Source organism: Hemiscyllium ocellatum, chromosome 2, assembly GCF_020745735.1.
Source record: "Hemiscyllium ocellatum isolate sHemOce1 chromosome 2, sHemOce1.pat.X.cur, whole genome shotgun sequence".
In the NCBI taxonomy this organism is placed as follows: Eukaryota; Metazoa; Chordata; class Chondrichthyes; order Orectolobiformes; family Hemiscylliidae; genus Hemiscyllium; species Hemiscyllium ocellatum.
Genome location: NC_083402.1, coordinates 61,102,341 through 61,116,944, shown reverse-complemented (window position 1 = coordinate 61,116,944; position 14,604 = coordinate 61,102,341). Strand labels below are relative to the sequence as shown.

The 14,604-nt window shown below is 41.4% G+C and overlaps 1 protein-coding gene across 1 annotated transcript in view; it reads left to right on the top strand.

The window, feature by feature from the left end:
• Positions 1 to 14,604, top strand: part of LOC132825857 (solute carrier organic anion transporter family member 4C1-like) — a 169,368-nt gene that overhangs the window by 101,239 nt on the left and 53,525 nt on the right. Inside the window, exon 6 of the mRNA XM_060841427.1 lies at positions 5,919 to 6,034. Coding sequence (XP_060697410.1) covers positions 5,919 to 6,034 — 116 coding nt within the window. The remainder of the gene's footprint in view (positions 1 to 5,918; positions 6,035 to 14,604) is intronic.

Below are 14,604 nucleotides of genomic sequence, written 5' to 3'. Positions count from 1 at the left end.
ATTTTCTAAATGTGTCTCAATATTGTACAATGACCCCAAAGCAGTCATGACTACCAATAGTTTAGGTTTGTATAGCTTCAGTGTGAGTAGGGGCTGTCGTCAGGGATATCCTCTCTCACCGTTATTATTCACGCTAATAATTGAACCACTAGTGGAAGGTTTACAAACCTACTCTAACATAGTGGCTCCACGGGTTGGTTCGGGTAAACATAAACTCATTCTCTATGCAGATGATGTCCTCCTGTTCTTAAGTAATCCTTTGATATCTGTGCCCCACTTAATTCAAGTGATCAATCTATTTAGTATGTTCTCAGGCTATAAAATCAATTTTATGAAAATGGAGGCCATGCCGTTGGTAGTCTCGCCAGTATATCCAATTTATTGGACAGATTTTGCTTTCCCTTTCGGTGGTCACTGGAAGGTTTTCTATACTTAGGTATATTTATCACCCCTGTATTTGGCCAGCTGTATAATGCCAACTTTATACACCTACTAGAGAAAATAAGGCAGAACCTTCAACGCTGGGGAAATTGCCCAATATCCTGGTTGGGCAGAGTAGCTCGAGTTAAAATTAATATTCTGCGTCGTCTCCTTTATCCTATGAGAATGCTTCCTTTGATGTTGCTGAGACTGGCGTTGTGTTAACTACACGGCTGGCTTGGTTCCTTTATTTGGAATCATAGATGGCCCCTTAACAAATTAGGAAAGCTGCAGCTTTGAAAAGCAAGGGGAGGACTGGATTTTGCAGACTTTAGGAGGTATCAGTTGAGCTCTCCATTAGACTACGTAGCTGATTGGGTCTCTTGTGACCCACAATCAATTTGGTTAGACATCGAGGCCTCCCAAGCAAAGTGTCCCCTCATCAATCTTTTATTTTTAGATAAGATGAGGACTATTATGGATTATTGCAAAAACCCTATTGTATTAAATACAATTAAAGCCTGGAGGATAATGCGGCAAGATGAGAGTAACTTACAAGAAAACCTCTCCTTATACTCCTATAGTGGGAGCATGGAGTTTTCAGCCAGGGCTGCCAGAAGCTACATTTAAAACCTGGAGGTCCAGAGGTGTCTCTTGCTTAGGGGACCTGTTCGGTGGGGAGGTTATGATGTCTTTTGAGCAGCTGCACCAGAAGTTTGGACTGCCCAATGGAGACCTTTTTCGGTGTTTCCAAATACGAGATTATATACAGAAGAAGACCACATTATTAGACAGTCCCTACAAATCGGATAGAGAGAGAAGAGTTCATCCTTGGTCAGTACTCTTTATCACTTATTACATAACGAGGTATCGAAAGACATAGAATGACTGTTTAAAACATGGAACCAGAAATTGGGGTTAGAAATCCCTTTTGAAATGTGGGAGGACATCTGGGAAAATGCCAGAAAGATCTCTATTTGTAATGGAACTCAAGCTATTCAATTAAAGATGCTCCATAGGGTTCATATAGCACCAGAACGACAAGCAAAATTTAGGGTAGGAACAACCCCAGTATGTCCTAAATGTAAAATAGAAGTGGGCACTCTCACGCACTGTTTATGGACATGTCACAAGATCCGCAAATACTGGGACAGAGTAGTAAATGCTCTGACAAGAAATCTTGGGAACGGAGATTGGATTGGATCCAGTGTCTCTTTTGGGCTTTTCAAATCTGCCCTCCCTGGATGTGCACAGGAGGAAACTATTTTCCATTCTCTCTTTCCGTGCAAGGAAAAATATTTTAGTGAATTGGGTAGCTGAGGGCCTTCCAGGACTTTTGAATTGGCACAGGTTAATCATGGAATGTATCCCCCTTGACTTCACAAATATGGTGCACCAAAAAAATGAATTATTCTATAAAATATGGCAGCCCTTTCTGAACTATATCGATACAGATTTTCGGCCATATTGTCAAGGGCTTTTGTCTGGCTGTGGTAATGGTAGTGGCTGGTCTGGGGGCCCCCGGGGGAGGAATCCCGTATAAATACGGGTTTTATTATGACTTGGTGTTAATCCATTTTGAGTATGTACTTAATTATTTAATTATTACATTATGTTTCACTAGTAATGTAAGATATTTTATACTTTGGTTGTTTGTAGGATAGATTAGTAGTTAGTTGAGTTTTTTTGTTATGTTTTGATTATTATTTATTTCTTTTATATATATTTAATTGTATATTAGTGTTTTTACTTGTTTGTATTACTTTGTAATTTTGTAAAAAATGTTTTAAAATGTCCTTTTTTCGTTCAATTAAAAATACCTATTAAAAAAATTAACCCAATGCTTTTCATGCAAGGGTTCACTAAGTTTCTTCAGTGTCATGTGTCTCAATTACTTGCATAGTTATTATAGTGGACTGTAATGACTTATCCTTTGATTTCCCACTTTCCACCTGATGATTTTCCTCGTCTTTAACTACCATTTATAATCACAGACATAAATTTGACACAGTGCCAATCTCTGAGTTTGAGTAGAAATAAAGGGGCTGTCTGATCGAATGTCAATAAGCACGACCCTTGATCAATCTCACTCTACATAAACTATTTAAAATAGATGAAAGTATTATTGGGAAGACGATAGAAGTTCAAATTACAAACATTCTTCACATTCTCATCAGCACAGTTTAAAGAACTGTGTTAAGAACGTATGTCCAAATTTAATTCCTTCTAAATATGTATGTGCATTTGAACATTGGTTTCATGACTATGGTGTAGGGAACTCACTTTTACTCCTTCTAACCACATAAGAAATTGTGGAAAATGAAGTATTTTAGCTAGTTAGCATCCTTCACCATCCAAATGCTTGAGGCCCTTGGACAATGTTTTCATAGGATAGTTAGTATCCAAGGCTTCTGTTAGGATGAAGATCACAGTGCAGCACTTATCAGCCTGTTCTAACTGACACAATTTTTCAGCCAGTAATGGAAAATTGTGGCTTCCCTACATTTTTCAGATGGAGGTTGCTTCCAATTTTCTAACCAAAGTTCGATACCATTTGTAGAATCTCAATATAATTTTACATTTCTCTTATATGTTAATTGTGGAATCACTTTGAGTTATTTGTGGCATATTTCTTCTGCTGTTTAACAAGCACATTATTATGTAATGTGGTTTCACCAAATTGGTATCTCATTTTAAAGAGCATTTCGTGCTTTTTTCAGCATGTTTTTCTGAACTCTCCTTTTAACCAGTTCATCAAATGGCTTGATGGTGATGAGGGAGTGAGAGATATGCCGGGCATTAAGTCTCCAAGTTACAGTGATTTAAAATTCTTTTGCTGCAGATAGGCCATATCACTTCATGGAGATGCAGCTTTAACCTGTGAGATGAAACCATTCCACATTTGGTACACAGCGGTAATACCACAAAATATGGCTGAGAGTATTCTTAGTTGAGAGTATTCTCAGTGTGAAGACAAAATGATCTCCACAAGGACTGTGCCATGACTATTTTCACCAACACTATCATAGATTAATAAACTGATGATGGCAGACTGATGAAAACAAGCTCCAGCAATTTAGTTCTTTGTGCTATTTTTTTCTCTCCAAATGCCACAGCCCCTATATGATCACCACATCCACTCTCAGTTTTTCTCCTTGATCAAGTATTCAGAACTCAGAAAAGTATTGAAATAAAGACATTGTATTTGAATATATCATTAGTTTTGTAAAACAACTTAGTGAGCTTACTCAGCTATGGTGAAGAGTCGTGTAGACTCAAAACATTAGCTTCCTCTCTCTCCATGGATGCTGTGATCTCCAGCATTGGTTGTTTTCGTTACTTAGCTTCTGCGCTGGCTCTTGACTTTATTGATGGCTTTTCAAAAACAAAGCATGGACAAGAATTATACTGGTTAGAGCCAAACATGACTTCAGAAATCACAAGGCCAATTTTCCGAGGAGTGGCAATCTTACGCAAATTGTACTTCCTCCATTATGTTTTATGAAAGGAGGGAGCATGATATTTCTGAGAAGAGATTGTGATCGGGGCACCATCAAGAATGCAGAGTTGTACTTCCATCTAACAATTCTTTCATAGTGCAGAGGTATCAGGGAAGGTAAGCCACATCACCTTTACACAGCAGTCAGCTGCCATATTCTGAGTTTTAAACATCCAGTCAGAAATTGAAAGAGGCTGTCATACTCTAGATAATAAGGGTAGCATGCTGTGTGTGAGCGTAGGGTGCCAAGTAAGAGGAATACCAACTAGGTAGGTGATAAGGTGTCAGGCATTCAGATACCAGATGGGTAGGGTATAGATTGCCAATTAAGTAAGATGCCAGATCAATAGGGACTGCAGGCAGGTGTCAGATAAGTTGGGTGCCAGTTGCATCGGAGGCAAGCTGCCAAGGAGTAGGGTGCAAAGTGGACAGGATACTAAGATGCAAATTGGCAAGGAAACCAGATAAGGCACCCAGCGCAGGACAGGTCAGGATTGGTGAGGGAAGTTAGGTCTGGCTGTGGGGGTGGGCTTTCACATGCAGAGTAGAAGATGGGATAAGCGTACCCAGCAGCAGGGGAGGGGGACAGGTCCAGAGTAGGAGAAGGGTGGAGTATATCTAGCCTTCAGGAAAGCGACTGGAGGAATGGATGAGTGTGTCCAGCAGTAAGGGAAGGACTTTGAGTGTGGACAGGGGGAAGGGCAGTTGGGTGGAGAATGGAGGAAGAGGGGAGAGGTGAAAATGTGTTGCTGGAAAAGCGCAGCAGGTCAGGCAGCATCCAAGGAACAGGAGATTCGACGTTTCGGGCATAAGCCCTTCTTCAGGAGTGTTCTTCCTGAAGAAGGGCTTATACCCGAAATGTCGAATCTCCTGCTCCTTGGATGCTGCCTGACCTGCTGCGCTTTTCCAGCAACACATTTTCAGCTCTGATCTCCAGCATCTGCAGACCTCACTTTCTCCTCGAATAGGGGAAAGGGTCCAGCAATAGCAGAAGGTGAAATTGAGTGCAGAACTTGGGAAATGGTGAGTGTGATTCGCAGCAGGGGAGGGGAGTCCAGTTGTGGAAAATGGATTGAGTGTCAAGTGAAGGGAGGATTGTGTCCAGAGATGGGAGAAAGAGGTCATGTGCAGAGCAGCTGATAGAAAAGGTATGTCCAATACTTGGTAAAGGGAAGTGTCCAGCAGCTGGGGGAGTGGGGGGTGGGGGGCTCGAGTCCACAAGGGAGGTGTGTGTGTGTGTGTGTGTGTGGTGATGGTTGATACTAGGCTGCAGAGTGTGGCTGGGAGGAGTATTTCCAACTTCAGGTAGAAAGATGTTTGAGTGTGGAATGACTGAAGGGGGAGAGTGTCAACCATTAAGGTCAGGGCGTTGGGTGCAGAACTGGGGGAAAGAGTGTCAGGTCAGGGTCTGAGGTAGTAAATGGTTTGGAAGATGTGTAATAGGACTTCTATCAGATAAGTATGGTGTCTGTTTAATGGTTACTCAGGAGTTAGACAATGTATTTTAGGGGAGATGACAGACGTAGGTTCTTTCCACAGAGAGTGGTGGGTGCATGGAATGCACTGCCAGCAGTGTAGGTCAGATACACAAGGGGCATTTATAGGCACATGGAAGATAGTACAATGAAGGGTATGTCATTTAGTCTGATCTTAGAGTAGGATAAAAGATCAGCACAACATTGAAGGCTGAAGGGCTTGTACTGTTCTATGTTTTTCTATATATTTAATAGTCTAACTTTTCCTGAGCAGCTAGTTTACTCAATGTCATCGGAACATTCTGAAATCTCTGATTTAAATAGAAATTTTTGCAGGGTTCCAAGAATAGAATCCTCAATTTCTCAGGCAATTCCTTCAGAGCCTGCCAAAATGAGGATTCATGAGGATACCATGTGCAATTACTATTTTTGCTGGAATAATGTCTGTGTCGCCATCAGAAAATCCAGTTCAATACTTCAACTACACGTGGTTTCACAATGCACACATTCTTTTATTTTTGCAGGTACAGCAGAAGTCCAACTTCGAAAGGTTTCTCAGGCCCACAGTGGTGTAACTACAAAAGCTTTCTTAAAGCCTAATTTTGGAGAGAGTTTTAAGGATTTCTTTGTGGTACTACTGGTAAGATTCTGATTTTGATATCACAAGGGTGGGGAAGGGTGGTGATAATTAGGTCTCCTCCTGTTTACACTTCTTTAAGATCAAAGGTATGGTGAGAATGGAGTAGATTCGTGTCAATCAGTATGAGATGGCCCGACTAGAAAAGGGACAAACTTGACCTGCTCTTGGGAAATAAGGCAGAGCAAGTGACTGAGGTATTAGTGGGGGAGCATTTTGGGACCAGTGACCCATAATTCTATCCGTTTTAAAATAGTTATAGAAAAGTATAGGTCTGATCCATATGTTAAAGTTCTAAATTGGGGCAAGGTCAATTTTGATGGTATTATACAGAAACTTGCAAAAGTTGATTGGGTTAGGCTGTTCTCACATAAAGGAGCATCTGGCAAGAGGAAGGCTTTCAAAAGCGAGATAATGAGAGTTCAGGGCCAGTGTGTTCCTGTTAAAGAGAGAAGGGCAAACCTGGCAGGAGTGGGGAACAAAGGATGCCTACAGATATTGAGGCTCTGGTCAAGAAAAAGAAGGGGGCATATGTAGCTATATACAGCTGGGATCAAATGAATATTTTAAGTAGTATAAGGGATTCAGAAGTACAGTTAAGAGGGCAATCAGGAGAACAAAAAGAGGATATGAGATAGATTTGGCAGTTAAAATAAAGGAGAATCCAATGAGATTCTGCTATAGTAAGGGCAAAAGAGTAACTAGGTCGACAATAAGGTCCTGAAAGATCAACAAAGTCATCCATGTGTGGAGCTGCAGGAGATGGGTAACATTTTAAATGAATACTTGTCAAAGAGACAAAGATAGCTGGAAACAATCACTATCACAGAAGAAATAGTGTTGGGCAAGATAATGAAGCTAAGGATAGACAAGTCTCCTAGCCCTGATGAATTGCATCCCAGGGTACTAAAAGAGATGGTGGGAAAAATAGCAAGTACACTTATGGTAATTTTCCAAAATTCTCTGGACTCTGGGGCAGTTCCATCAGATTGGAAAATGGCAAATGTGATGCCACTGTTTAAAATGGTGGTGGACAAAATATGGGAAATTATAGTCTGGTTAGCTTAACTTCTGTAGTGGAGAAGATGCTTCAGTCTATTAACAAACAATTTATGGCTGTAATAGCTGCTTCTTTTTTGAGGTACTTTAAGTGTTGGAGGAGATTGCCTCAAATTCCAGGAGCAGCAATTATTGGTTTACATGCTGTTGCATTGTTTTGGAACTTTGGAGAAAAGAAAAGTCAGAACAACAGCACTTTTAAAAGGGAGAAGGACAGACAATAGACAGCATGTGATCAGTGAAGGAGAGAGAGAGAGAGAAAGAAACCCACATTGCTAACTGACACAGCAGTGAATCTCCGCAGTTACTGCCTTTGCTGTTTGAATTCATGTATTGCTGGACACGGGAGTGCGTTGAGGAAAACTGAACAAACAGCGAAATTTACAACTGATTTTGGAGGAACCTGTTGGGAGAGGTCACAGCACAGAAACAGATAAGCTAATAATTTTAAGTGCAGCCTTGCTATAAATCTACAATCGTGAGTAGAGTGGGTTCTTTTTTGATTATGTGTTTTATTTAGATCTATCTCTTGATTAAACTTTAAAACTGTTAGCTGGGAGCAGTGTTTTGTAGAGCAATAAGATGGTGGTATTTTCTGGGTCTGCAGATTGTAAGGAGCAAAAATGGCCTTTAGTAGAGTGATATTCTCTTCTTGACAGATGTGGGAGTTTTGAGAGCGTTTACATGATAGGTTGGCACTCCTGTCAGATCGAATGGATCGGTTGGAGCGACAATTAGAGACAATGAGGAATTTACAAGAGGAAGTGGGTGTGATGGATGGCAGCTGTAGGAAGGGAGAAAAGGTGCAGAGCAGATGCAGTCACAGATTGGTTAACTGCAGGAAAGGTAGGAGAGGTAGGCAGGTGGTGCAGGAGTCTTCTGTGGCTATCCTAATTTTAAACAATATGCTGTTTTGGAAAATATAAGGGGTGATGGATTCTCAGGGAAATGTCGCACGAACAGCCAAGTTTCTGGTATCAAGATAGGCTGTAATGTAATGAGGGGTACGTCGAGTTACAAACAATTGATTGTGATAGAGGACTCTCTAGTCAGAGACACAGTCAGTCATTTCTGCGGCCGACAGTGGTGTTTTGCCTCCCTGGTGCCAGGATCAAGGGTGTCTCAGAGAGGGTGCAGACTGTACTCAAAGTGGAGAGGCCCAGCAGGAGGTCATTGTACACATTGGAACCAATGACATAGGAAGGAAAAAGGATGAAAGGATGAGATTCTGAAGGGAGAATATAGAAAATTAGGCAGGAATATAAAAAGGAGGTCTTTGTGAGTAGTAATATCTGGATTACTCCTGGTGCTATGAGCTAGTGAGGGTAGGAATAGGAGGATAGAGCAGATGAATGTGTGGCTGAGGAGCTGGTGCATGGGAGAAGGATTCACATTTTTGGATCATTGGAATCTCTTCTGGGATAGAAGTGACCTGTACAAGAAGGATGGATTGCACCTGAATTGGAAGGGACTAATATACTGGCAGGGAGATTTGCTAGAGCTGTTCACAAAGATTTAAACTAGTAAATGATAGGGGATGGGGGGTTGGGGTGGGGGGTGCGTGGTGGGGGTGGGGCTAGGGGGTTGGTGGGATTGGGAGCCAGGGAGATAGTGAGGAAAGAGATCAATCTGAGACTGGTACAGTTGAGAAAAGAAGTGAGTCAAACAGACAGGGCAGGCAAGGACAAAGCAGAGAACAAGGTTGGACTGATAAATTAAACTGCATTTATTTGAATGTAAGGGGCCTAACAGGGAAGGCAGATGAACTCAGGGCATGATTAGGGGAATGTGGGGACAGGGATATCACAGCAATTACAGAAACGTGGCTCAGGACTGGACAACACTGGTGGCTTAATGTTCTAGTATACGAATGCTACTGGAAGGATAGAAAAGGAGGCAAGGGAGGATGGGAAGTGGCATTTTGATAAGGGAAAGCGTTACAGCTCTACTTGGGGCTGATATTCTCACTAATACATCAGGGAAGTTATTTGGGTGAAACTGAGAAATAAGAAAGGTATGATCACTTTATTGGGATTGTATTATAGACCCTTTAATAGTCAGTGGGAAATTGAGAAACAAATTTGTCAGGAGATTTCAGTTATCTGTAAGAATAATAGGGTGGCTATGTTCGGGGATTTTAACTTTCCAAGCATAGACTGGGACTGCCATAGAGTTAAGGGTTTAAATGGAGAGGAATTTGTTAAGTGTGTATAAGAAAATTTTCTGAGTCAGTACGTGGATGTACCTACTAGAGAACGTGCAAAACTCAACCGACACTTGGGAAATAAGGCAGGGCAGGTGACTGTGGTGTTAGAGGGGAGCACTTTGGGAGCAGTGACCATAATTCTATTAGTTTTAAAATTATAATGAAAAAGGGTAGACTGAATCCAAAAGTTGAAGTTCTGATTTGGAGGAAGTCTAATTTTGATGGTATTAGGAAAGAACACTCAAAAGCTGATTGGGGCAGATATTTGTTGGTGAAAAGATGGCAGGAAAATGGAAGCCTTCAAAAATGAGCTAACGAGAGTCCAGAGACAGTATATACCTGTTCGGGTGAAAGGGAAGGCTGGTAGGTATAGGGAATGCTGGATGATGAGAGAAATTGAGGTTTTGGTTAAGAAAAAGAAGGAAGCATATGTCAGGTATAGACAGGATAGGATGAGTGAATCCTGAGAAGAGTATAAAGGTAGTAGGAGTATTCTTAAGAGAGAAACCTGGATGGCAAAAAGGGGACATGAGATGTCTTTGACAAATAGGGTTAAGGAGAATCCAAAGGGTTTTTACAAATATATTAAGGCCAAAAGGGTAACCATGGAGACAATAGGGCCCCTCAAAGATCAGTAAGGTGGCCTTTGTGTGGAGCCACTGGAGATGGGGAAGATACTAAACTGGTACTTTACATCAGTGTTTACTGTGGAGAAGGACATGGAAGATATAGAAATTCAGGGAGAACTAGCCATTTGGATACAGAACTGGCTCAAAAGTAGATGACAGAGAATGGTAGTGGAGAGTTTTTCAGACTGGACGTCTGTGACCAGTGGAGTGCCACAAGGATTGGTGCTGGGGCCACTACTTTTCCTCACATATATAAATGATTTGGATGTGAACACAGGAGGTACAAATATTAAGTTTGCAGATGACACCAAAATTGGAGGTGTAGTGGACAGGTTACCTTAGATTACAACACGATCTTGATCAGATGGGCCAATGGGCTGAGAAGTGGCATATGGAGTTTAATTTAGATAAATGTGAGGTGCTGCATTTTGGAAAAGCAAATCAGAGCAGGACGTATACACTTAATAGTAAGTCCTAGGGAGTTGCTGAACAACGAGACCTTGGAGTGCAGGTTCATAGCTCCTTTAAAAGAGAGTCTGAGGTAGATAGGATAGTGAAGAAGGTATTGGGTATGCTTTCCTTTATTGATCAAAGCATTGAGTATAAGAGGTGGAGGTCATGTTGCAGCTGAACAGGACGTTGGTTAGGCCACTTTCGGAATATTGTGTGCAATTTTGGCCTCCTTCCTCTCAGAAGGATGTTGTGAAACTTGAAAGGGTTCAGAAAAGATTTACAAGGATTTTGCCAGGATTGGAGGATTTGAGCTATAGGGAGAGGGTGAATAGGCTGGGGCTATTTTCCCTGGTGTGTCGGAGCCTGAGGGGTGACCTTATAGAAGTTTATAAAATCATGAGGGGCATGAATAGGATAAATAGACAAAATCTTTTCCCTGGAGTGGGGAGTCCAGAACTAGACGGCATAGGTTTAAGGTGAGAAGGGAAAAATATAAAAGAGATGTAAAGGGCAACTTTTTCACGCAGAGGGTGGTGCGTGTATGGAATGAGCTGCCAGAGGAAGTGACGGAGGTTGGTACAATTGCAACATTTAAAAGGCATCTGGATGGATAAGAAGGGTTTAGAGGGATATGGGCTAAATGCTGGCAAATGGGACTAGATTAGATCAGGTGATCTGGTTGGCATGGATGAGTTGGACTGAAGGGTCTACTTTCGTGCTGTCCACCTCTATGACTTTAGAAATAACAAGGTATCTGGACAGAAATAGTCCCATTGGGCAGATGCAACATGAGTTCATAAAGGGCAGGTCATGCTTAACTAGTCTTTTGGAATTTTACGAAGACATTATGAGCATGGTAGACAACATGGACCCAGGAGATGTGGTGTATCTTGATTTCCAAAAGGGATTTGACAAGGTGCTGCACAAGAAGCTGTTGTATAAGATAAAGATGCCTGGAGTTACAGGTAAAGTATTAGCATGGATAGAGGATTAGTTGACTAACAGGAAGCAAAGAATGGGGATTAATGAATGCTATTTTGGTTAGCAATCAGTAATTAGTGATGTGCCTCAGGAATCAGTGTTGGGACTGCAATTATTCACAATTTACATGGATGATTTAGAGTTGGGGACCACGTGTAGTTTGCAGATGACACTAAGATGAGTGGCAGAGCAAAGTGTGGAGCGGACTGTGAAATTTTGCAGAGGAGCATAAATACTTTGAATGGGCAAAGGACTGGCAGATAGAATACAATGTTAATAAATGTGAATTTATCCATTTTGGTCTGAGTTACAGTAAAAAGGACTATTACTTGAATGGTAAAACATTGCAGCATGCTGCTGTGCAAATGGACCTGGGTGTCCTTGTGCATGATTCACAGAGGGTTGGCCTGCAAGTACAACAAGTAATTAGGAAGGCAAATGGAATTTTGTCCTCCATAGGTCAACATATAGGGTTTAAAAGCAGGGAGGTTATGTTGTAGCTCTATAGGGTGCTGGTGAGGCCACACCTGGAGTACTGTGTGCAGGTTTAGTCTGCTTACTTGAGAAAGGATGTACTGGCACTGGAGAGGGTGCAGAAGAGGTTCACTTGCTTGATTCCGGAATTGAGGGGGTTGGCTTATGAAGAGATTCTGAGTAGACTGGAATTATGTTCTTTTGAATTTAGAAGAATGAGGGGGATCTTATAGAAACATGAAGTTATGAAGGGAATTGATAAGATAAGAGAGAGGATGTTTCTACTGGCACATGAAACTAGGGCAAGATGGCATAGCCTCAAAATTAGGGGAAGCAGATTTAGGACTGAATTGAGAAGGAACTTCTTCACCCAGAGGGTTGTGAGTCTACGGAATTCCCTGCCCAGTGAAGTAGTTGACGCTACTTCAATAAATGTTTTTAAAGCTGAGAAGGATTTTTTTGGAATAGTAAAGGAATTAAGGGTTACAGTGAGAGAGCAGATAAGTAGACCTGAGGCCACAAAAAGATCAGCCATGATCTTATTGAACAGTGGAACGGGCTCAAAGGGCCAGATGTTTCAACTCCTGCTCCTGGTTCTTATGTCGTATTTGGAGAAAGACATGGAAGTTAAGGAACTCAGGGAAATAAATGGTGATGTCTTGAAAATAGTCCACATTACAAAAGAGGAGATGCTGGACATCTTAAAATGTTTAAAGGTAGGTAAATGTCCGGGACCTGATCAAGTGTATCCCAGGACATTGTGCTCGAGAAGAAATTGCTGGGCCCCAAGCAGAGGTATCTGTATCATCAATAACCATGGGCAAGATCCTGGAAGACTGAAGGGTGACTAATTTAGGGCTATTATTTAAGAAAGTCTGCAAGGAAAAGCGAGGGAACTACAAACGGTGAGGCTAACGTCAGTAGTGGGTAAGTTACTGGAGGTGATTCTGAGAGACAGTATCAACATGCATTTGGAAAGGCAAGGATCGATTAAGGATAGTATGCATGGGTTTGTGTGTGGGACATCATGTCTTACAAATTTTGGTTGATTTTTTTAGAGAGGTGACCAAGAAAATAAATGGAAGCAGAGTGGGAGACATTGTCTGCATGGACTTTAGCAAGATCCATATTGTAGACTGGTTAGTTAGGTTAGATCACATGGAATCCAGGGAGCATTAGCCAACTGGATACAAAATTGGCTTGAAGGTAGAAAACAGATGGTAGTAGTTGATGATTGTTGTTCAAACTGGAAGCCTGTAATCACTATTATGCCGCAAGGATGGATGCTGGATCCACTGCTGTTTGTCGTATATAAACAATTTGGATAAGAATATAGGAGGCATAGTTACTAAATTTATGGATGACACCAAAATTGGTGTATAGTGGACTGTGAAGAAGGTTATCTGAGGGTGCAATGGGATCTTGATCATCTGAGCCAATAGGCTGAGAAATGGCAGATGGACTTTAATTCAGATAAATGTGAGGTGTTGCATTTTGGTAGGGCAAACCAGGGCAGGACTTATACAATCGATGGCAGGCCCATGGGGAGTGTTGTCGAACAGAGAGAGCTAGAGGTGCAGATACGTAGTTCTTTGAAAGTGGCATCACTGGTAGACATGATAGTGAAGAAAGCATTTGGCACAGTTGCCTTCATTGGTCAGAGCATTGAATACAGGAGTTGGGATGTCATATTATAGCTTTACAGGGCATTGATAAGGCCACATATGGAGTACTGTATATAATTCTGGTTGCCCTGTGAGAGGAAGGATGATATTAAACCAGGACAGTGTGCAAAGATTATTTACAAGGAAGTTGCTGAGACTGGAAAGTTTGAGGTATAAGGAGAGGCCTTTCCCCTTGGAGCAGAGGAAGCTAATGGGGTGACCTTGTAGAGGGGCAAAGGTAGGGTGAATAGCCAAAATCTTTTTCCCCGGGGTAGGGGAGTCCAAAGCTACAGAGCATTGGTTTAAGGTGAGAGGAGGAAAATTTAAAACGGACCTGAGGGGCAACCTTTTCATACCGAGAACGGTGTGTGGATGGAACGAGCTGCAAGAGGAAGTGGTAGAGGCATGTCAGTTACAACATTTAAAAGACGTTTGGACAGGTACATGGATAATAACAGCATATGGGCCAAATGCAGGCAAATGGGGCTAATTCAGTTTAGGAAGCTAGTCAGCATGGTCAAAGTGGGCTGAAGGGCCTGTTTCCATGCTATGTGATTCTGTGAAATGCTCATTTTATATGCCATTCAGTTTTAATTTGTACTGAATTCAGTTGAGATGAATTGCTGTCTAAGTTTCACTCCCATTTGATATATAGCTAGATCAAGCCAACATTTAAAAAAGGAAGGCACAAAGGATGTTGACTGTAACCATGATGTTGCCTGAATAATAGAACAAAATGCGACAAGGTTAGGATTAGGGCTAAAAAAGTGAATAATTAGTAAAAGAGTGAGAAAGAATCAGTCAACGAGGGGATAAGAGGATAACCCATATGGCGTATAATCCAGAAAGCCTCAAGTCATTCTTTTAGACTTGACCCAGTATTTGCAAACCAAATTGATAACACTGTTGTTCAGCAATTTTATCAGAACAGAGATTATTTCAGCTGAAGAACATCCTTGCTAATGCTTTCAAAGCCCACTTGACAATTTCACATTCCACAAAGTCTACCAGGGTTATTTTTTATCGCAGCAAGTTTTCAAGCTCTTCATAAAAAAAATTAACAAACAGCAAAATTCACAACTAATCTTAGAGGAACCTATCTGAGAG